The following is a 22,769-nucleotide window of genomic DNA, read 5'->3' on the forward strand; positions in this document are numbered from 1 at the left end:
AATGAATATATGGACATAATACTGCTGTTTGTTCATTTGCTAGTGAGAAGGGAAAAACAGTTATTGTTTGTAAAATTGAGGTATTAATTGTGTTACCCTTAAATCGTAAGTACTGCGTTATAACACGATACTGCCCAGACAGTTACTATGACATGAATTTAGCCCTACTTTCTGCACTCATCACTGACAAGTAGGACAGTTTTAGCTCTGATGGCTTTATTGCTCAGATCTATGACTGTGTCAAACACGTCACAGCAAAAATCAGCCCTGCAGTAAATGCTCATGCTGCGAGCGTGCACTGGTGACATCTTTGAGTCGGCGTACAGTGACCTGAAGTATCATCCGCTTTCTTTTCTTTGTCTCTCAGGCCAAAGCAGCTGGTGATAAGCAGAGGTATTCAGCCATCCCTGCTGCTGCCTCCTGTTTTTTACTCACCCAGCTGCTCTCTCTCTCTCTCTCTCTCTCTCTCTCTCTCTCTGTCTCTGTCTTACTACCTCTCTCCCTCTTTAGCCTCCTCCTTTTTCACCCCCTCCCTCCTCCTCCCCAACCTCCTTTCCACAGTAATTTCCCTCCTGTTCATGTGTCCCAGTGAGACATTGTGGACTGAGCGCGTGACTGCGTGTGGACATATAGAATGGGCTCGACGCTCAGGTGCAGGCATCTGAGAAAACCTGTCAGCGAGGCAACAGGACCTGTGCCTTTACCCAGACGATAGGACACTTCGACGGGCTCAGGAATGGTGCTTTAGCCCCGAATCAGTGTTACAATTTCCATAACTGAACTGTTTTTTTTTTCCACTTTATGCCTAATCAGGAGGCCAATTTCATCTGATTGTGGATTGTGTAAATGACTTACAAGTTTCCCATTAAAGCCAGCCAGGGGAATTTTGTTTTTTATTGCTTTTCATGCTTATTTTACACCTTGAATAGTGACTGGGGGAGGTAAAAAAAAAAAAAAAAGAAGAGGAGTATGTTCTGTCTGTGTCCTGCCCCAAGCAGGAGCTGTGCATCTGCAGTGTGTGGGAAGGAAATCATTCAAAGAGGGAATCTTGATCAAGACGAGAAGAAAATCCTTCCTTGTCCGTTTCCTCCTGTGATGACTCCAGAGGAAAGAATTATAAGCTAAGGAGAAAAGATTTGGAGGAGAACTTCCCTTCATTCTTCTGTCCCACCGTCTACCGTTCCCACCTGTGAGGATTAATTGGGCCGGAGCAGCATGGCGCATGCCGCCTCACAGCTAAAGAAAAGGGCAGATGAGAACCTGACTGCTGCAGAGGAGGAGAAGGAGAGGAAGAAGACGAGGAAACGGTCCCGTGAAGTGAAGAAAAAGGTAGAGGAATAGGGAAAAGGTGGTAGATAATATGTCATTAAGAGAAGGGAGGAGAGGAATGAGGGAGTTGGGGGGATTGACGCCGTAGAGAAAGGCTTCAGGCATGTTTGAGGAGTGCGGGAGGTTCTCCTTTGTCATGATGCAGCCTCCTCGCACACACGAGGGAGGTCCCACTGGGACAACAGAGGGGGGTGGGTGCACTGCTGAAAAAAGGACAGAAAAACAGGTGGAGAGAGCGGCCACGAATTAGCGATGGAGGAGAGATTGGTATTTTTGGCAGCGGTGTTGCTATTTATGCACTAAAAAGGAATTTTGGCCTTTGAAACATCTCTGACACACATCAAAAACCTTTTAAAATTTACTGTCATATCATGCAAAAATTGCTGTTGGTTGGTTTTACGCATGGGCGACTTTGCAGTCACTCCACCTAATTTTTTTTGAAGGTTCACTTTGTGATATGGAAATATTTTTTGACCTTGAATTTTATGCATAAACACTGCACCATAATTCTCTCCAGTTTAACTCCTGATGATGAAAACACGCCTGTTGTCACCCAAACTGGATAATTGTTGCCATGTTGATGTTGCGTAGATTGAGCACAGTCAAACGCGTCAGTTGTCACACCCTGCGGATCAGTCTTGTGTACTTTTTTTGTGTATTGAGTGAGTACACATCTGCAAATGTCATTGTGCAAAGGCAATGTTAAGCTGTGATGTGTCATACCTAAACATCTATACGTTAATCAACAAGGTTGATTACTTCAAATCACTCGAATCCTTGGTGACTTTCAGATGACGGTCTGTTTGGTGCCTCGCTGTAAAATCCCTTGTGTTGGCCTGTGTTCAATGTGTTTATGTGCTGACCAACCCAAGGTGATCATTTTTCCATGGTTAGCCACCCATCACAATAATGTTAGTGCTAGCAAGCTTGTTAACATCAAGGTGAACATGGAGTAAGATGGGACTTGCTGTGGTCACACAAACTAGAAAGGTGGTGAGTTATTGTACTTCAAAGGTACTTCTCACACCACTGTATTTTTTATTTTATTAAATTGTTCCAGCCATGTTCAAAAAAGTTACAGTCCCATCTTTACTACGGTGTTCTAGCCACGGGGAGATCCAATTGGAAAGAACAGTCAATATTCCAGTGGTTTATATTATAAGTAATGTAGCACAGTAATTAATTTATGTGGTGTCTCTTTAAGAGATCTGTTGTTGGTAAGCACCATTAGAAAGCATCTTGAAAGCATCTCACAGTTGTTATGAAGGCATCAGAATGTATCAGTTCATTCCAGCAGGTTATTTTAGGATGCACAGCTGCAGTATCACTCATGAACACTGAAGAACAGAGGTGAAAATCTACAGTCTGCCAAAGATTTTTGTATCTAAGACCTTCACAGTGGCACATTTAATGTGACTGTGTTAAACACTTGTTCAGATGACAAATTCAGTTTGGATCCTTTAATAAGGATTGGTCAACATTAGTGAGAGGAGGTCTCCTGAGGGATTAAGGGACTTTTCAGATGAGCACCATGTGACCTGAGAAGGTGGCCAAAGCTGCACATGTTGGGATTCTGATGACTACATCATAATTTTATGAAGACTAGTCAAGGCTTTTGCTTGCTAGACCAGCAAAATTTGTGAAAAAATGTTTTTGTCAGGAGCATTCTGAGTTGTGTCAAACTTACAAACTTACTATTCCATCGTGCCACCGCCACCTATAGAGCAGGTAGCTGAGTGGATAAGGAGTTGGCCTGCTAATATGGAAAGCTGGGTCTCATTCGCTTGACACTACAGAATCCATAGATAAGCAAGCACCCGCACCAATGGGCCTCAAGGCTATCAGAGTTACTTGTTGGTAGTCAAACACCAGTATAAATAGTGGAACAACATTTGGTAATTCCCAGTAAATTTTCATCATTGCTTATTTTTTGTTTTTATATTTTATAATTGTAAAGCCGATAGTAACAATGGTATAATATAAAAACAAAACAAACTTGTAGGCCAAGTGGTTAGTGGGCTTGGTTTCAGTACAGAAGGTTCTGAGTTCAAATCCCTGGAAGGGCACCCAGCGTAAAACACGTGCCAATTCAATGTGCAGATCCACCTTGAATCTGCTGTGGTGACCCCGAGTGAAAATCAAGGGAGCAGCCAAAGGGACTTAGTTACTTTAGGCTGATAGTAGACAGGGACTCACGCTGCTTTCGCAACACTCATATTTTAATGAAGACAGCAATTTTTATTTTTTTTAAGAGAGAATGAAAAACATAACGAATTAATTTGCACATGATGAAAATTTCTGATTGAGAAACTTGTGTTATCTATCTCCCTTATGTCGTGGACACTGGAATCTGTATTTATAGTGAGGTGACATATTCAGAATCCTGATACCACTGGGGGGGACATTGATAGTCATGATGTTCCAAGGAAATTTTCTTTCTGTCTTTCTCTCTCTTTTGACTTTTAATTTTTTTCCTACTGTATACATTGAAAAAAAAAAAAAAATATATATATATATGTGTGTGTGTGTGTGTATATGTATAGTTTTAATGAAACATAACTCTTTGCCATGTGTAAAAATGCCATTAAAATCAATAGCTTACGTTTTGATGATTACAGTTTCGTTACCCACTGGAATCGAGGAAGTGTATAATGTGGACTAGATGTTGGACCAGGACCAGGCACCTAACTGGCTCCGCTCTCTCTCTCTTTTTTTTTTTTTTGGAGATATTTAGGTATACCTTAGTATACACTAGTAGAGTTCCACCTTAGATTTGGAATGTATAATAGAAGATACCTTACTGATTTTTCATGTGTTTTCATTCTAGATTCAGAGAATTCTGGATATTACTGACTTTGACTTTTGAAAACAGAATTGTGTGAATAGAGCATGTGATGAAGTGGTTTGACCTTGATGGGCCTATCAGAATTGGTTGCTTTATTTGGCAGCAGGTGACGCAAACATGTTGCAGCAGTATTTGTATGCGTATTGGAGTTTGTGTGACATCAACAGTTTCTTGGGAGTTGTAGCGTAATGTTGTAAGGATATCAGCTATCCTGGGTTCACTCAAGCCAAATCCATAAAGCAGTCTGCCTTGGCCAATTCTTGGCACCACACCGCAAAATATATCCTCTCCTATTACTCACGCTTCTCGGATCACATCACCTCAATTACCTTTTTCTTTGCTTTGCTTTGCTTTTTTTTTTACCTCACCTTGTCTGACTTTCTCTCTCTCCCAAGTGGGGTGGGTGGAGTTGTCTGATATCACAAATGAAACCTCTATTCCTTTTTAAAAGGATTGTTTTACTTATTTATAACACATTTACAATCAGAGCCCTACTTAGAGCCTTTTATGTACCATGCTCAAGCACGGATCGATGAACTGTGCCCAGGTCCACCTGAAGAGATGAGTTTGAGTGTGATTTTTGTTATGGTTACTTGTTTTTAAAGTGATATTTTAGTTAATTTTTGGTAATTTTTGGGTCATGGTAAACTCACAATTTGAGTGGAGATTAAAGCAGCTGTACATGTGCAAGGTAGCAGCCATTAATACAGTCTGTAAAAACTGCCTTGTGCTCCGCTTGCTGCATGCTCAGTGCAGGGCTGATAGAATCTCAAAAAATTAAAGTCATTGAGCACAAAGTGTCTGTCGTCTCTGCCCTGTGCATCCATGAGCCCAGGGAAGAGAGCGTTGTGCTCGTGCACAGCCAAGCTTGTCGAATGTCCACAGCTCTGGAAAATAATGGGTATTCTTGACTTTTTACAAGCGTCTACTTTCCAAGACTACTGAACTGAATTAATTTGAAAGAGTTATAAGTAAAAATGTTATTGTTACCCTGTCACCAGACAATGTAGACATCCTCATACCTTCTTTAAAAAAAAAAAATTAAATTATAAACTAAGATCTGCTTTGCTCCAGTTCTTATGGTTTTTTTTTTTTTTTTTTTTTTACTTTTCATCATTTTGACAGTCTATTTTTTTTCAAGTCGATATTGCAAGTTAATACAACAAATAAGAGTCTTGTTGAAACACAGTGGCGAAAGCATCTCTGTGGTCTGCTGGCTGCGTCATTTATACAACCTTGAATTTCTTATTAATGCAAAACCACATTCATTAATTATTTGCAGAAAAAAAAATTCATTATTACTTGGAGGTAACTTTGGGTTGATCTACCGATCCAGCTTGCAAGCTGGCTCTAATCCCACAATTTTGTTGTTGCGTTGAGTCCAGCTGTTACACATTGATTAGTTATGTTTCCTTTTTTGGGAATTATCTCTACCCATTACTAGAGCCCTGACCGATATGGATTTTTTGAGGCCGATGCCGATAACGGTATTTGATTGAAAAAAAAATGCCGATAATCGATAAATCAGCTGATTTGCCGATAGACGATAAATCAGCCCATCAGGTGAACGTTTCACTCTCTTAGCAGTAAACAAAAGTTTTTCATGCTAGAAATAAGGTCTACACAACGTGGGCTTAATAAAAAGTGTGACCGACGCAATGAAGCACATTTGACCATTACTACATAAACTGAGTTAATCAAACTGAGTTGAACTGAAACGGGAGAAATGTGGGGTGAATGTAATCGCAAAGTTATTACAAACAACATCCTTATAAACTTACTTATATGCTTTTGTCAGCCGATCAGTGCAGTGTGACGGCGAACTACGGGGGCCGGTGATGAACACATTTAAGCAGGGGTGTAAGCAGCTCTCAGTTGAATGGAGTCAGAGCTCTGTCTGCTGGACAAACGGTGCAAGGACATTTTACATTGCCGACACAAACATTATTTCAGTAACTGTTCTGTTTATGAGAAATTATTGGCGTTCTATCGGCAAAATTTCAGCCGATAGTGAGTACTTTGAAAAGGGCTTATATTGGCCGATAATATCGGCCGGCCGATTTATCGGTCGGGCTCTACCCATTACCTTGTTCTCTGTCAGTCACATACTGTTTACATTTACTAATTGCCTTAGTTTCTAATGAATAATTTTGATCAAAACTGAAATTATATGATGGGTAACACTGCTTTGTGTGATTAGCAGGCGTTATTGCTTCTATGAATAACATTTTATTCAGATTAAATGCTCATCTCTTTAGCACATCTAAGTCTTAAATATTTTGGTGCAACTTCAGTGGTATTCCAGAAGTGCAGGATCGGCCGCTCATTATCCATGATGAGAACACCTATTGCTGCTCCAGATCAGCATATCTGGTTGTTTCATTTACAAAGCTTATTTCAGTCAACTTTGTGTACCACATGAGAAACTTGACAACAGCGTAACCTGAGACTGAGCGTCGTATGACACACTGTCAAGTTCACGCTTAAATCTTTGAGGCATGATGAGTTCACAGAGGAAGTAGCGCAACCCACCCAAAACCAACAGCTTTGTGCAAAAACAGTTCTTCAGTCAGATAAGACACATTTCTGGGGCTTAATCTAATTGTGCATTTTTAATGGCACTAACTACATGTTCTGGAGTCGAATTGACTTAATAATTGATTCTTTAGTGTGCACTATGGGGTGTGTTACTGGAAAGCAAAGGCCGTGTATGATGCACACCACTGGCACCAGTGCACAAAGTAGCTCCCATTAAACCTATTAGCTATGTGCTGTAGACCGTGTTTTGAACATAGAACTCGGTGCATTAGCAAATCATGTTACACTGTTAAAATAATCAAGATGAAATATGTCTGATTATAAATTACAGAAAGCTTAGCAGCAGTCGGAATGACTTCTTCATTCAAATTTGTACTGACAGGCAGATTCTGTTATTGTGCCGATGCCTGGTTAGTTTCCGGATGCACTGACCCACTGATTATCTTTGTCTAGTTGCTTGCTGAAAGGTTAACCGAGTGTTTGATTTTGTGTGTGTGTGTGTGTGGTTGGTTGTTAGGTCTCAACTGTAACAAACTCTGTGTTGTTTTGCTATTTAAGCAAAAATCTGTTGGGGAAGTGTCGTGACACGGACCCACAACAGGGGGCGTTAATGAAGGGACAATGGAATAGCCAAAAAGTAACAATTTAATGTTGTGAAGGTGCACAACGTAGTACAGACAAATACAAATATGCGGTATATCAATCTGACACAAGGTGACGTGTGGCAGGCTTGAAGATAGGAGACATCCGGTGCGAGAAGAGCCGGATCCCACACAGCTTCCACCACCAATGGATCTGAAGAACACCGGAGCCGCCAAGCCCTGCGCCCCAGGTGGCCACTGTCTTCAGCAGTCAGACCCGGTACTGCTGGCAGAAAACAGAAACAGTTCTGGATGAGTGTGAGTTTGCACACTCAGTAATCCCACAGTCTGTATACTGTTAGGAGGGAGAACCTCCACCTCCGAATCACACTCTCGTGCAGCTCCCGAGATAACCACTTATCTGGGTGGGGTGGGAGGCGAAACCGTCGCAGTCCACACCAAACGCCAACTCAGCAGACAGGGTATCCGTCCCAGGAAAACGGCTGCAAAAGAGATCAGACTAATGCTCGGATTAAGGTTCAGCAGAGAATTAATTACCTGTATGGTAGAAGATTTCTCGGCGAGGAGGTGGAGTTGCAGTCCGGCCTTTGTAGTGGTGGTGATGGGTGACAGCTGGTGTTGATAGGTGACAGCTGTCACCTCCAACAGCTCCGAGGCCCTCTCGTGCTTGGAGCCCGCACTCCAAGCAGGGCGCCATCTGGTGGTGGTGGGCCAGCAGTACCTCCTCTTCAGCGGCCCACACAGCAAAATCAAATACTATCACATGTGAGGAGCATTTGAAAGGGTGTTGAAGGTGGATGATATCGATTTCAGCAGGGACTAAAATTAGCATCATGAAAATATTTAGTGCTTGGAACCAAACTGGCTTTCAGACAGAGACACGTAATGAGTCTGTCCGGGCAGTATCGTTTCGCTTGTTACAAACTGCTTCCTGTAAATTGTCTTCAGCAAAGTGTTTGTGACTCCTGATGCTGTCATGTACAGTATGTTGTTGTGTCAAGACACGCAGACCAGACCAGCACTCTGGGACCTAGGTCCACCTAAGTCACTGCCTCCCAAAAATTCTCATTGTCAAGCATCAGTATGAACAAACCACTGCCCTCGCAAATGCACACATATATTGGACTGTGTTTTGGTCAAGTCTGTCTGCAGGCAGTATGAACAGTAACACTCTTTAGGCCCTATCTTGGCACCATACCATGCTATGAAGCACAAGTGCATTTTGAGTGTGTTCATATCTACTTTGCTGTTTGCACAGACCATAATCTGAGTGCAGAGTCAGGCACAGGGTGCAAAGGGGTTGTATGAAGTTTCTCATCATGCATTTGATTTAGAGGGAATATCACTTAGAACAATCAGTGTCATCACGTATTCTCATTTAGTGTGGGCTGTATCAGAATCTCTTTCATTGCTATTTAGATGACAGACTCTGTAAGGTGAATTTTATAGATTATTGAACATACATATGACCATACGAGGTCTGTTAGAAAAGTAACGGACTATATGGATTTGAATCATGTGTGATTGCATCAGGCAAGCTTGAACCTTCATGCGCATGCGTGAGTTTTTTCACGCCTGTCGGTTGCGTCATTCGCCTGTGAGCACGCCTTGTGAGAGGAGTGGTCCAGCCCCCTCGTCGGATTTTTATTGTCAGGAAATTGGCTGATCGACTGCCGCTTTGCTTCATCAAAATTTTTTTAACAAAGTGTGAGAGACAGCCAAGTGGAAACCATTTGGAAAATTCAGATGGCTTTCGGTGAAGATCTTATGGGGATCACACAGATTAAGGACAATTACAACTGGATTAAAGACGGCCCACAGCGGCGGATGGCGCACCGCACACCCAGCGGCGATCGACAGGCTCAAACGACCAGATCATTTCCAAAGTGAACGCTTTGTTGATCCGGGACATCATCTGACTACCAGAGAAATGGCAAGACAGCTGGACATAGCACTTTTTGGCACATTCCGCTGTTACAGGAGTTTTTGTAATGGAAAGAGGAGCGGAGAAATTCGCCACGGAGCCGCTCATGGCGCGGGACGAAATCACCTCCGTTTTGGTCTCACAGGACAAGCCCTAACATGCCCAGCTCTTGCACCATTCGGAAAATTCAGATGGCTTTCGGTGTCTTTTCAGTCGTGTGACTATCCGAGAAATTGTGGACGAGCTGGACATGCCACAACATGTCCTGTGAGGCTTCATCACGGCGTTGCTTTTTGTTCTGTGCCTTGCGCCTTCGTCCCGACGCGCGAAATCCTCCGCACGTCTTTTTATGCCGAAAAACTCCTGTAACAGTGGAATGTGCCGTTCATTTCCAAAGTAAACGCTTTGTTGATCCGGGACGTCGTCTGACAACCACAGAAATGGCAGAAGAGTTTGACATCAGCACTTTTTCGGCATGAAAAGACGTGCGGAATGCAAAACATACACTATGCACAATTTTGCCAATTACAGCCACAGAAGCCTATAACTTCTTCTGGATTGTCTGGATGTCATGGTGGCTTTCCTCACTCTTTTCCTTGTTGCACAGTAACAGTTTTTGAGAACTGTCGACTCCACACAGATTTACTATAGAGTGTCATACTGTTTGTATTTCTTCATAACTGATGTAAATAAAGTCCAAGACATATTCAGTGACTTGGTAATGTTCATGTATCCATTCTCTGACTTGTCTGAAGAAAACTGGCAATAGAAGTGATTACTTACAGGTATTACACCACAGGGGGGCCATTACTTACACAACCCATCATCTTGGCTTTAATTAATTTATATCAAGTTGTAGAGATTTGCTTTGAATTTGAGTTTAAGGAACATCATTTTAGATTTTTTTTTATTGAGAAGCCTGATTTACTTTCTGTATTTGAAATGGGATAAATCAATTAAAATGTGTGAAATACCAAGTGGCCGAATGCTTTTGCAAGGCACTGTATTTATGTAGGGCGCAGTAATGAATCGAACCATGGAAACTGATATGTTGCATACATGCAGCAGCATTTCAAGTGCTATACATTTGATTCTCTTTTTTTATTTGTAATTATTATTATTTAACTTTTCTGGAGCAGTGTCTGTGTACAGACACCTTTATGTGCAGACACTGGAAGTCTGGTTCCTTCACTGTTTTGAAAACAGAAGCATGCAGCAACTCATGCATTCATCTCCCACACCAATTCTTTATGAACGTCCAGTTAGTGTTAGTCGTGTGAGTGAATGTCATTACATTTGTTCCTTTCTTCTTGTCAGGCCTGTGTGCCTTTCTGCCTGTAATAACATGAATGTGCATGCAGTACACATCATGATGTAATATGGGAAATACAGCACTGGTTGCATTGCAGAGGTTTTGATCATGCTCGAACTGCTGCTGTGATTAGATCTCATCTCAACAACACACAACATGTATTCATATCACATCATCGTGGCTGGCTTACATCAGAGACACCTAACTAAGGAGAAATTTTTAAATTTTACAGCAACTCTTGCAGAGAACAGAAGATGCTGCAGGATTCCAGAAAATACAGGGAACTAATGTGATACCTGAAAGGAAAGCTGAGGAAGGTAGGGATTATTGATACTGTGAGGTCAAGAAGAGAATGACAGGGGCAGTGGAGATATGAAGGCAGTGTGTTTTATGCCGCCCTCGCAGAAGAAAGCAATAATATTCACAGTAACACGGTTGGTTTTAGAACCAGAGGATTGGTGCAGAGCTCGCACAGCATTGTGATTGGTAGAAACGGAAGACGAGAAGGTGTGGGGTGCTGCCGGGAGGCACACTCCAAAAAGAGAGAAGGAGGGGTACAGCATGTGCAGCTACTTAAAAATTGGACTGAGTATATGATGGACATGTGATGAAGAGGAAGAGGGGGCTGCTAAAAGAGCGTGGAATTTAGAGAGTGGTTTGGGGAGGGAGAGGATGACAGAGGAGATGAGGATGTTGTTAGTTAATCCTCTGCTTTCACTTCCCTGCAGCTCTGTTCCTTTCTCCTCCACAGAAGATTGACGCTAGAACTGGGACATTATACACACGCACATGCGCACACGGGTGCACACATACACACACACAGATTTCTGAAGGTTTAACAAGTGCAGCCTTCAATTAACACACTACTGGTTTTGTTTAGATAATGATACAGTCAGATACAGTAATTGGATTACTTTTTCAAAGTAACTGTGGCAACACTGATTGTGGTCAGATGGATCAAATTATTTATTTATTTTTGGAAGAAATGGATGGTGTGTGCTCTGGAGCAAAGACAAAAAGGTTAATCCAGACTGTTATCAGCAACAAGTCAAAAACCAGGGTAACTTACACTTGTGTGAAGGCAGCATAATACAGAAAAGTACAGCGAGGTTTTAGTTTGTAAAAATCCTTTCTTCTTCATTATTATTATTTTCATTATTATTATTATTGTTATTATTAATCATCATTATATGCAAAAATGTATTTACGAGTCTATACAGTAGTGTTCAGAATAATATTAGTGCTATGTGACTAAAAAGATTAATCCAGGTTTTGAGTATATTTTTTATTGTTACATGGGAAACAAGGTACCAGTAGATTCAGTAGATTCTCACAAATCCAACAAGACCAACCATTCATGATATGCACACTCTTAAGGCTATGAAATTGGGCTATTAGTAAAAAAAAGTAGAAAAGGGGGTGTTCACAATAATAGTAGCATCTGCTGTTGACGCTACAAACTCAAAACTGTTATGTTTAAACTGCTTTTTTAGCAATCCTGTGAATCACTAAGCTAGTATTTAGTTGTATAACCACAGTTTTTCATGATTTCTTCACATCTGCGAGGCATTAATTTTGTTGGTTTGGAACCAAGATTTTGCTCGTTTACTAGTGTGCTTGGGGTCATTGTCTTGTTGAAACACCCATTTCAAGGGCATGTCCTCTTCAGCATAAGGCAACATGACCTCTTCAATTATTTTGACATATCCAAACTGATCCATGATACCTGGTATGCGATATATAGGCCCAACACCACAGTAGGAGAAACATGCCCATATCATGATGCTTGCACCACCATGCTTCACTGTCTTCACTGTGAACTGTGGTTTGAATTCAGAGTTTGGGGGTCGTCTCACAAACTGTCTGCGGCCCTTGGACCCAAAAAGAACAATTTTACTCTCATCAGTCCACAAAATATTCCTCCATTTCTGTTTAGGCCAGTTGATGTGTTCTTTGGCAAATTGTAACCTCTTCTGCACGTCTAATATTTAACAGAGGGACTTTGTGGGGGATTCTTGCAAATAAATTAGCTTCACGCAGGCGTCTTCTAACTGTCACAGCACTTACAGGTAACTCCAGACTGTCTTTGATCATCCTGGAGCTGATCAGTGGGTGAGCCTTTGCCATTCTGGTTATTCTTCTATCCATTTTGATGGTTGTTTTCCGTTTTCTTCCATGCGTCTCTGTTTTGTTTTTTGTTTTTTTTGTCCATTTTAAAGCATTGGAGATAATTGTAGATGAACAGCTTATAATTTTTTGCACCTGCGTATACGTTTTCCCCTCTCCAATCAACTTTTTAATCAAACTATGCTGTTCTTCTGAACAATGTCTTGAACGTCCCATTTTCCTCAGGCTTTCAAAGAGAAAAGCATGTTCAACAGGTGCTGGCTTCATCCTTAAATAGGGGACACCTGATTCACACCTGTTTGTTCCACAAAATTAACGAACTCACTGACTGAATGCCACACTACTGTTATTGTGAACACCCCTTTTCTACTTTTTTTTTTTTACTAATAGCCCAATTTCATAGCCTTAAGAGTGTGCATATCATGAATGCTTGGTCTTGTTGGATTTGTGAGACTCTACTGAATCTACTGGTACCTTGTTTCCCATGTAACAATAAGAAATATACTCAAAACCTGGATTAATCTTTTCAGTCACATAGCACTACTATTATTCTGAACACTACTGTACATTGCCTAGGAGGAAGATAAAACAGACAAAATGAGGAAAAAATGTATGTGTTCATGTAGAACCTGCTCTTGAATATCTAGGAAGAGGAGTATCACATCAGAAACTGACTTGGTGCGTATTTGAACTGAAGGAGAGCATAAATATGCTTTTATAATGTGTCCTGCAAGTGAACCAGCAGCATGTACCGATAATGGCTGTTTAACTCCATCTGAGCCACTTACTAGAGCAGCAAAAAGAATGCACACTGATCTGTGTGACTAAAAAAGACTTGAAGCACATTGGAAGCAAAGGAAATTGTAAATATGGTTTTTAAAATGCACACCACAACACTGCTGATGAACTAGCAGCAAGCACTGCAACATTTAAAAAGAAATAAAGTGATTCCATTGAATGTGTACTGCTGCTTTCCTGACAACACAAAACTGCTGCAGATCATCAATAAATGGTGATAAAATGATTGTTAAAAAAAACCTAATGGGGATAAACAACCATATTTTCTGATAAATTATATAGAAGAACACTTATAGTGTGGGAGCAGACTGAATTCTGACAAAATCTACAAGTGTGTAGTCAGAGTTCAAAAACATTGAGACCGCTGCTGCTGCTGCTGCTGCTGGGAGATTTGCAGTGGTCGTTTGTCGGCTTGCCTCGAGGGGTGCTTATACCACGTCGGCCTGTTTTGAGGCCTACTAAATCTGCGGCTGCTGCCTGTTGGACCTCCTGCTGTCGGCGTCGTAGGTTCGCCTTCAGGACCCGTCAGCTATGGCTCCAAAAAAGGGTACTGTGTTTATGGAGGAAGAACTTGAGGACATTAGAAAAATGTTAAATGAGATGTCAGCACAAATGAAGCCCATTAAAGAAGTGGCTAATCAACTGAAAATTATTTCACAACAACAAAAAATATTGGAATTAACAAAACAAGTTGTTGAATTACAAAAGGCAAATGAAGAGAAAGACAAATCATTAAAACTTATGGAAAATCGAATTGCAGAACTTGAACAACAGACTAGGTCAAATGACCTTCTCATTACAGGTTTGGACATTAAGCCTCGAAGTTATGCAAGAGCGGTGGCTTCAGGAAGGGAGCCCTCTGAAATGGACAACCTCTCTGTAGAGGAACAGGTGATTTCACTTTTGAAGGACAAAGGAATTCTAATAAACCCTAATGATATCGATAGTAGTCACCTTTTACCGCGGAGAGGTCAAAATCAACCTAAAGTCATATTATTGAGGCTTACAAACAGGAAACAGAAGATTGCAATTCTAAAACAAGCAAAGAATTTAAAAGGAACGAATGTATATATAAATGAATACTTGACCAAGAAAAATTCAGATTTAGCAAGACAGGCACGATTTTTAAGAAAACAAAACAAGATACAGGCTACATGGACATTTAACTGTAAAGTTTATATTAAATTAAATGGAACACCTGAAGAAGCTAAAACCTTATGGATTAAAGATGAACATGATCTTAGTAAGTTTAACTGATGTAAGTTGTGAAGTAATACATAAAGAAATGTACTGGTTGATTGTGATGATGGAGGAAAATCTGTATATAATATAATGAACACGGTTAATAATCAGTTTATTTCTGCCAAGGAGCTCTGTTTGGAAACATTTAATTATAGTCATCCTGCCTCTCGCCATTTTGAACTTGAATCAGATCCAGATTCCTTTTTTAGTGACAATATCGAGCGACAATGTAATTATTTTACAGAAGAACAATTTAATGATTATAAAATTAAAGATGGAGATTTTTCAATAATACATTTTAATAGTAGAAGTCTTTCTCGGAATTTTTCAAGGATAAATGATTGTTTAGATACATCTAGAAAAAGTTTTTCAGTGATCGCTATATCAGAAACATGGTTAACTGATGTCAATCAAGATCTTGTACAGTTGGAAGGTTATCAATTGTTTCAGGTAAATCGACAGAAGAGAAGAGGCGGGGGTGTGGCATTATATGTAAGGTCTGATTACAACTGTAAATTAGTTCACAATATGTCATTCACAGTTGATAATATCATGGAATGTGTTACGGTTAAAATTACATCCATAAATTCAAAAAATACGGTTGTTAGTTGTTTATACAGAGCTCCCGGAGCAAATATTGATACTTTTGAAGAAGTAATTATGGGAATGTACAACAAAATAAATAAGAATTCACATTTATTTATCTGTGGTGATTTTAATATCGATTTTCTAAATCCTCACAATCATCCACAAACCACTTCATTTATAAATTCTTTATATTGTTTGGGAGTATTTCCGACCATCATTCATCCAAGTAGAATAACTGTGAATTCAACAACCCTTATTGACAATATTTTAACTAATGTCATATCTGGTAATGTCAGTGCGGGATTGCTGGTAAATGATATTAGTGATCACCTGCCAGTATTTACTGTTTTTGCATCACATGATCGAGTGTTTCAAAAGGATTGTAATAGATTGAGTAGAAATGTCACACCAATAACTGTTGATAATTTAAGGGTGGATTTATTATGCCAGAATTGGAATGATGTTTATGTTGATGATGTTGATGAATCTTATGATGGTTTTATTTCTATCATTTCTAAGTTATACGATAAACACTGTCCTCTTGTTAACAAGATATATACTAACCGATACAGCAATAAACCATGGATAACCAAGGGTCTTCAGAGGGCATGTAAAAAGAAGAACTTACTGTATAAACAATTTATAAAATCGAGATCAAAGGAAGCTGAAAGTAAATATAAAATATATAAGAATAAATTCATTCATATTATGAGATTTAGTAAGAAAAGATATTATAGTGACTTACTTGTTAAAAATAAGAATAATATAAAAAATACATGGAATATTTTAAATGAAGTAATAAAAAAGAACAAAAATGGTAGAGATTATCCTTCTTTTTTTCTTTCCAATAATACTGTGATAGAAGATAATGAGACCATTGCTGACCATTTTAATGAATATTTTGTCAATGTAGGTAAAAATCTTGCCAGTAATATTGATTCATTGAGCGTTAAATCTTTTGAAAATAAGATAACATTTAATAAATCTGTGTCAATGTTTGTTGGTGGAACAAATGAAAAAGAAATAATTGATCTGGTGCAGAATTCTAAAAGTAAGAAATCAAAGGACTTCAATAATTTGGATATGGCTTTGTTGAAAAAAATCATTGATTGTATAGTAAAACCTTTCACTTATATTTGTAATATATCATTAAGTTTTGGTAAATTTCCTTCACAGATGAAGATAGCCAAAGTAATACCTTTGTTTAAAACTGGTGACAAACACACTTTTTCAAATTACAGACCTATCTCACTTTTACCCCAATTTTCTAAAATACTAGAAAAATTTTTTGTAAAAAGACTGGATAATTACTTACTAAAGCATGAGATACTCTGTGAAGAACAATATGGATTTAGAAAATCTAGGACTACTTCACATGCATTGATGGATTTCGTGGAAAATATAGCGACTGCAGTCGATAACAAGCAATATACAGTAGGTATTTTTTTTGATTTACAGAAAGCGTTTGACACTGTCAATCATGAAATATTGCTAACTAAATTACAGAAATATGGAATCAGAGGATTAGCATATGACTGGATAAATAGTTATTTACATGGTCGGTATCAGTATGTTCAATACAATAACATTGATTCCGAACTTCGGGAAATTACGTGTGGGGTGCCCCAGGGTTCAGTGTTAGGTCCTTTGTTATTTATTTTATATATAAATGATATATGTTATGTGTCACGGGTACTGAGGTGTGTTCTTTTTGCAGATGACACAACTGTATTTTGCAGTGGTGATAATCTTGAACAGCTTCTGGACACGGTGGTGAACGAACTGGATAAATTTAAGGCTTGGTTTGATGCTAATAAATTGTCACTTCATCTTGGGAAAACCAAATGTATGATTTTTGGAAATAAACTTGTGCCTAAATGTAAAAGTGTAACCATTAACAATATGGAAATACAGATAGTAACTGAGAACAAATTTCTAGGTGTTATAATTGACAATAAACTCAGCTGGAAACCTCATATAAATTATATAAAATTTAAAATGTCAAAATCTATCGCTATCATGTACAGGGTCAAGGACATATTGTCCCAGGATGGGCTACTCAGATTATATCATTCTTTAATTGTACCATATATGACATATTGTATCGAACTCTGGGGTAACACTTACAAATCAAATACCAATCATGTATTTCTTTTACAAAAACATGCCATCAGAATCATCTGTAATAAACCTTATCTTGAGCCAACGCATTCTCTGTTTATGACTTTAAATTTACTGAAATTTAGAGATTTAGTGGATTATATCACCATACAAACTTTGTACAAAGCTAATAACCAGGCCTTGCCACTTTATGTCCAGAGCCTGTTCAAGATCAGGAAATCTGAATACAGTTTACGAGGATGTATGGTTTTTAAGAAGCCTCCCGTACGTACTAATGTCAAGGGTTTTTGTGTTTCAGTTAAAGGGGTGAAGATTTGGAACAAATGTCCTGTGGAAATTAGATTATGTAGTTCTTTAGTCTGTTTTAAGAAACATTATAAGAAATTAATAATTTCTGGATATAAAGAAAATCATAATTAAAAAAAAAAAAAAAGATGTATACATTTGTGGATGTATGTATTTAATTTGCTTATTTGTATATATAGGAGTGTGAGCATAAGTGTAATTATATGTTGGACTTGGACTTTTGGGATGGGGTATGAGGGGTGGGTAATTTATAAGCTTTGCTTCTTCCCACCCCCTTTTCAGGCACACGGTGTTAAATTTGATCTTGTTTTTTTTTATTTGTTTGATATGTTGTCTTTATGCTGCTGTGTTGTTGCTGAAATAAATAACCTGTTTACATAAAGTCGTAATAATTTAAGTCAAACAATTTGGTGCCAGAATGTATTAAACATGATGTGAGGTTTGTATTCAGGAATAAGGTGGTTCCTTTTGGGCAGAAACTGTCAAAGACTACAGAACTGTGTAGGTTTTATGGTATCATTGAATCACAAAGAATGTATTAAATGACTTGGTGTTCAACATGTGAGGCACATGTGTTGTGCTCTCTGACTACCCACTCTAATTTCCTTCTGTTTTGTACACTGTTATTTGTGTGTTGACATATTAAAGTCACAGTGTGTAGGATTGAGTGTTTTCTAATGGTGAGGTTGCAGACTGCGTTATGCCGTCACTGTTAACAATTTTGTTTTCTTTCACTTTTTTGTTTGTTTGGAGATGGTGCTGCATGCTCGCCTGTCTTCTCTTGTGATAAGCAATATTTATTGTATGGCTCCGGTGCTACGCGCACTGTGATTGGCTGATGACCGGTCGGATATTTTCCCATATCCGGACCGGTTACCATGAGAATCAGTCTGTGACGCGTATTTTCTTTATAAACCAGGAAGCTTAAAAACAGGATTAGAAAAACCAAGTAGGACATGAATGTACTCCATAAATATCTAAACTGCATCTGAAAAAAACACACAGATTGAAAGCTTAAGCCTCGGTCCCACCGAATAATGAAGGCTGAAGAACGAGCCACGCATGGATGTGGGGTGATTATTTGAAGAATGACCCACGTTTTCATCTATCACGTATCCACTATGAAGGTGCCACTATGTGCCTCTCTGTACCCCGCATGTGCCACGTAGCAGCCTCTAGTGAGCCACGACCACCTGTCATTATAGCCTCGAATGGCTTGCATCAGCCACACTAAGCCACGTAGTGCCATGATAGCGCCATGATAACGCCATGTTGGCGCACGTTTAGGCATGAGTTTGGTCCAAACCTCCAGCCTACCCACACCTGGTCCCTTTAAAGTGTGGGTTTTCAATTCACAGATTCACAGCAGCATTTAAAGATGTCCCTTCTTTTGTTTTGTTTTTTAACGCAGTCCAGAAATAGACACTCCATCACAGTTCCGCAGTTGTGCGCTGTGCGCCAGGCTGATGTCCACCTGTAATGCACCAGATCAGCTAGACCCGAACCACGGGTTCCCGGAGAGCCGCCTCTGTGCTCCTCGCTGGCTCCGCGGCTCTCTGGCTTTTTTTTTTTTTTTTTTGCGGCTTTAAACAAACAAAACTTTATGTTTGTCCGTTTATTTCTGCAAAATCGCTCTTTTGCGTGCGCGCTGCTGTCCTTTCATGGACAGCCACCTCTCTGCTCTTTCTGGCTTCCTTTCCATCCGTGGCTTGCTGGCTTTATTTTTTCCCTGGCTTTAAACACAATCATTTTTACAACGTGAATCCACTTCTGACTTTGTGTTTGTCCGTTTATTTCTGCAAAAGCACTCTTTTGCGCGCGGTGCCGTTCTACATACAGAATGAGGTGGCTGTTTTATTATATACACCTGTGGATCATTTTATATATATATATATATATATATATATATATATATATATATATATATATATATATATATATATATATATTTCTTTATTTCTTCCACAGCTTACAAGTCACCATGATACAACTTTTAACTTTGTGTTATGTCTTCAAAATCGGTCTTTTGCACGCTCTCCACCTGTGTTGCCGCACAGCTCCTGCTCTTAGCTGCTCCACTGGAGTTATTATCTTCCATGGCTTTAAACACACATCCACTTTCACGCAGTCACCCAAATTGTAACTTTGTGTTCGTCCAATATTGACTGAAATATCACTCTTTTGTGAGCTGACCTTCTGCCTAAATGCTCATTTGAAGCGTGATGATGAGTCACTGCCTCAATGCGCACACAAAGCGGAGCTCATGTGATCCATTAATTCCAGAAGTGATTAGAGTTGTTTTCAGCATCCAAGGTTTGACAGAAATGATTAATCCACTACAAAATAATTATTTTATATAGAGTCCAGCGCACAACTCAGCCACATGGGGTGTGCAGCCAGTACATTCTGAGTGCCGGTCCCAAGCCCGGATAAATGAGGAGGGTTGCGTCAGGAAGGGCATCCGGCGTAAAACAAGCCAACCCAACTATGCAGACTTAGAATTGAATTCCCATACCGGATCGGTCGCGGCCCGGGTTAACAACGTCCACCACCGGTGCTATTGCCCAACAGGGTGCTGGTGGAAATTGGGCTACTGCTGGGCGAAGACGACGAAGAAGAGGAGGAAAACGTTGCCACGAACAGCGGGAGAAGAAGAAAACTAGAAGGGTGGAAATGAGAGTGGGGACTTTGAATGTTGGTAGTATGACTGGTAAAGCGAGAGAGCTGGCTGATATGATGGAGAGGAGAAAGGTAGACATATTGTGTGTGCAAGAGACCAAGTGGAAGGGAAGTAAGAGCAGGAGCATTGGCGGTGGGTACAAGTTGTTGTACCATGGTGAGGACAGGAAGAGAAATGGTGTTGGGGTCATTTTAAAGGAAGAGTATGTTAAAAGTGTGTTGGAGGTTAAGCGAGTGTCTGACAGGGTGATGAGTGTGAAGTTGGAAATTGAAGGGGTGATGATGAATATCATCAGTGCATATGCCCCACAGGTAGGTTGTGAGATGAAGGACAAAGAAGATTTCTGGAGTGTTAGATGAGGTGGTGGAGAGTGTGCCCAAGTATGAAAGAGGGAACAGAGGTGATGAGGAAGTAATGGGTAGATATGGTATCAAGGATAGGAATGGGGAAGGACAGATGGTAGTTGATTTTGCAAAAAGGATGGAAATGACTGTGGTGAATACCTACTTTAAGAAAAGGGAGGAGCACAGGGTAACATATAAGAGTGGAGGAAGGTGCACACAGGTGGACTACATTCTTTATAGGAGATGCAAGCTAAAAGAAATCACAGACTGTAAGGTGGTAGCAGGAGAGAGTGTCACTAGACAGCATAGGATGGTTGTTTGTAGGATGACTTTAGAGATAAAGAAGAGAGTGAGAGCTCAACAAAGGATCAGATGGTGGAAGCTGAAGGAGGAAGACTGTTGTGTGAAATCTGCAAGCAGGTGAGAGAATCACTGGTTGGAGGGGAAGCCATTTTGGACAACTGGAAAAGTACTGCAGATGTGGTGAGGGAGACCGCTAGGGCAGTACTGGGTATGACATCTGGACAGTGGAAGGAAGACGAGGAGACTTGGTGGTGGAATGAAGAGGTCCAGGAAAGCATAAGGAGAAAGAGGTTGGCGAAAAAGTTTTGGGATAGTCGGAGAGATGAAAAAAGTAGACAGGAGTACAAGGAGATGTGGCGTAAGGCGAAAAGAGAAGTGGCAAAAGCAAAGGAAAAGGCATATTGCGAGCTGTACAAGAAGTTGAATAGTAAGGAAGGAGAAAAGGACTTGTACCAATTGGCCAGACAAAGGGACAGAGCTGGAAAGGATGTGCAGCAGGTTAGGGTGGTAAAAGATGCACATGGTAATGTGCTGACAAGTGAGGAATGTGTGCCGAGAAGGTGGAGGGAATATTTTGAAGAGTTGATGAATAAAGAAAATGAGCGAGAGAAAAGGCTGGATGATGTGGTGAGAGTAAATCAGGAAGTACAAGAGATTAGTAAGGAAGAAGTGAGGGCTGCTATGAAGAGGATGAAGAGTGGAAAGGCAGTTGGTCCAGATGACATTCCAGTGGAGGTATGGAAATGTCTAGGAGAGATGGGAGTAGAGTTTCTAACCAGATTGTTTAATAAACTCTTGGAAAGTGAGAGGATGCCTGAGGAGTGGAGACGAAGTGTGCTGGTTCCTATTTTCAAGAACAAGGGTGATGTGCAGAGCTGCAGTAACTACAGAGGCATAAAGCTGATCAGCCACAGCATGAAGTTATGGGAAAGAGTAGTAGAAGCTAGGCTTAGAAAATAGGTGAAGATCTGTGAGCAGCAATATGGTTTCATGCTGAGAAAGAGCACTACAGATGCAATGTTTGCTCTGAGAATACTGTTGGGAAAAGTACAGAGAAGGACAGAAAGAGTTACATTGTGTGTTTGTGGACTTAGAAAAAGCTTATGATAGGGTACCAAGAGAAGAGTTGTGGTATTGTATGAGGAAGTCTGGCGTGGCAGAGAAGTATGTTAGGGTAGTGCAGGACATGTACAAGAATAGTGTGACAGCGGTGAGATGCGCAGTCGGAATGACAGACTCATGCAAGGTGGAGGTGGGATTACACCAAGGATCAGCTCTGAGTCCTTTCTTGTTTGCAGTGGTGATGGACAGGTTGACAGATGAGATCAGACAGGAGTCCCCATGGACTATGTTGTTTGCAGATGACATTGTGATCTGTAGTGAGAGTAGAGGGCAACTTGAGTCTAGTCTGGAGAGGTGGAGATATGCTTTGGAGAGAAGGGGAATGAAAGTCAGTAGAAGCAAGACTGAGTACATGTGTGTGAATGGGAGGGAGCCCAGTGGAATAGTGCAGTTACAAGGAGTAGAAGTGGTGAAAGTAGATGAGTTTAAATATTTGGGGTCAGCTGTTCAAAGTAATGGAGAGTGTGGTAGAAAGGTGAAGAAGAGAGTGCAGGCAGGGTGGAGTGGGTGGAGAAAGGGGGCAGGAGTGATTTGTGACCGAAGAATATCAGCAAGGGTGAAGGGGAAAGTTTACAAAACAGTACTGAG

At 40.2% G+C, this 22,769-nt stretch overlaps 1 protein-coding gene across 13 annotated transcripts in view; it reads left to right on the forward strand.

The window, feature by feature from the left end:
• Window positions 1–844: 844 nt before the first annotated feature.
• The window catches only part of LOC117531578 (ankyrin-3-like), a 233,287-nt gene continuing 211,362 nt past the window's right edge, over window positions 845–22,769 (forward strand). For 4 of the 13 annotated variants that reach the window (XM_034194702.1, XM_034194703.1, XM_034194705.1 and 1 more), the window contains exon 1: window positions 893–1,329. In XM_034194702.1, the coding sequence (XP_034050593.1) occupies window positions 1,216–1,329 (114 nt within the window). In that variant the 5' untranslated portion in view covers window positions 893–1,215. Of the gene's footprint in view, window positions 1,330–22,769 lie in introns of all 13 variants that reach the window. The other 9 variants (XM_034194697.1, XM_034194699.1, XM_034194698.1 and 6 more) reach the window with 7 other exon arrangements.

The sequence above is a fragment of the Thalassophryne amazonica genome, chromosome 18 (genome assembly GCF_902500255.1).
Source record: "Thalassophryne amazonica chromosome 18, fThaAma1.1, whole genome shotgun sequence".
Classification (NCBI taxonomy): Eukaryota; Metazoa; Chordata; class Actinopteri; order Batrachoidiformes; family Batrachoididae; genus Thalassophryne; species Thalassophryne amazonica.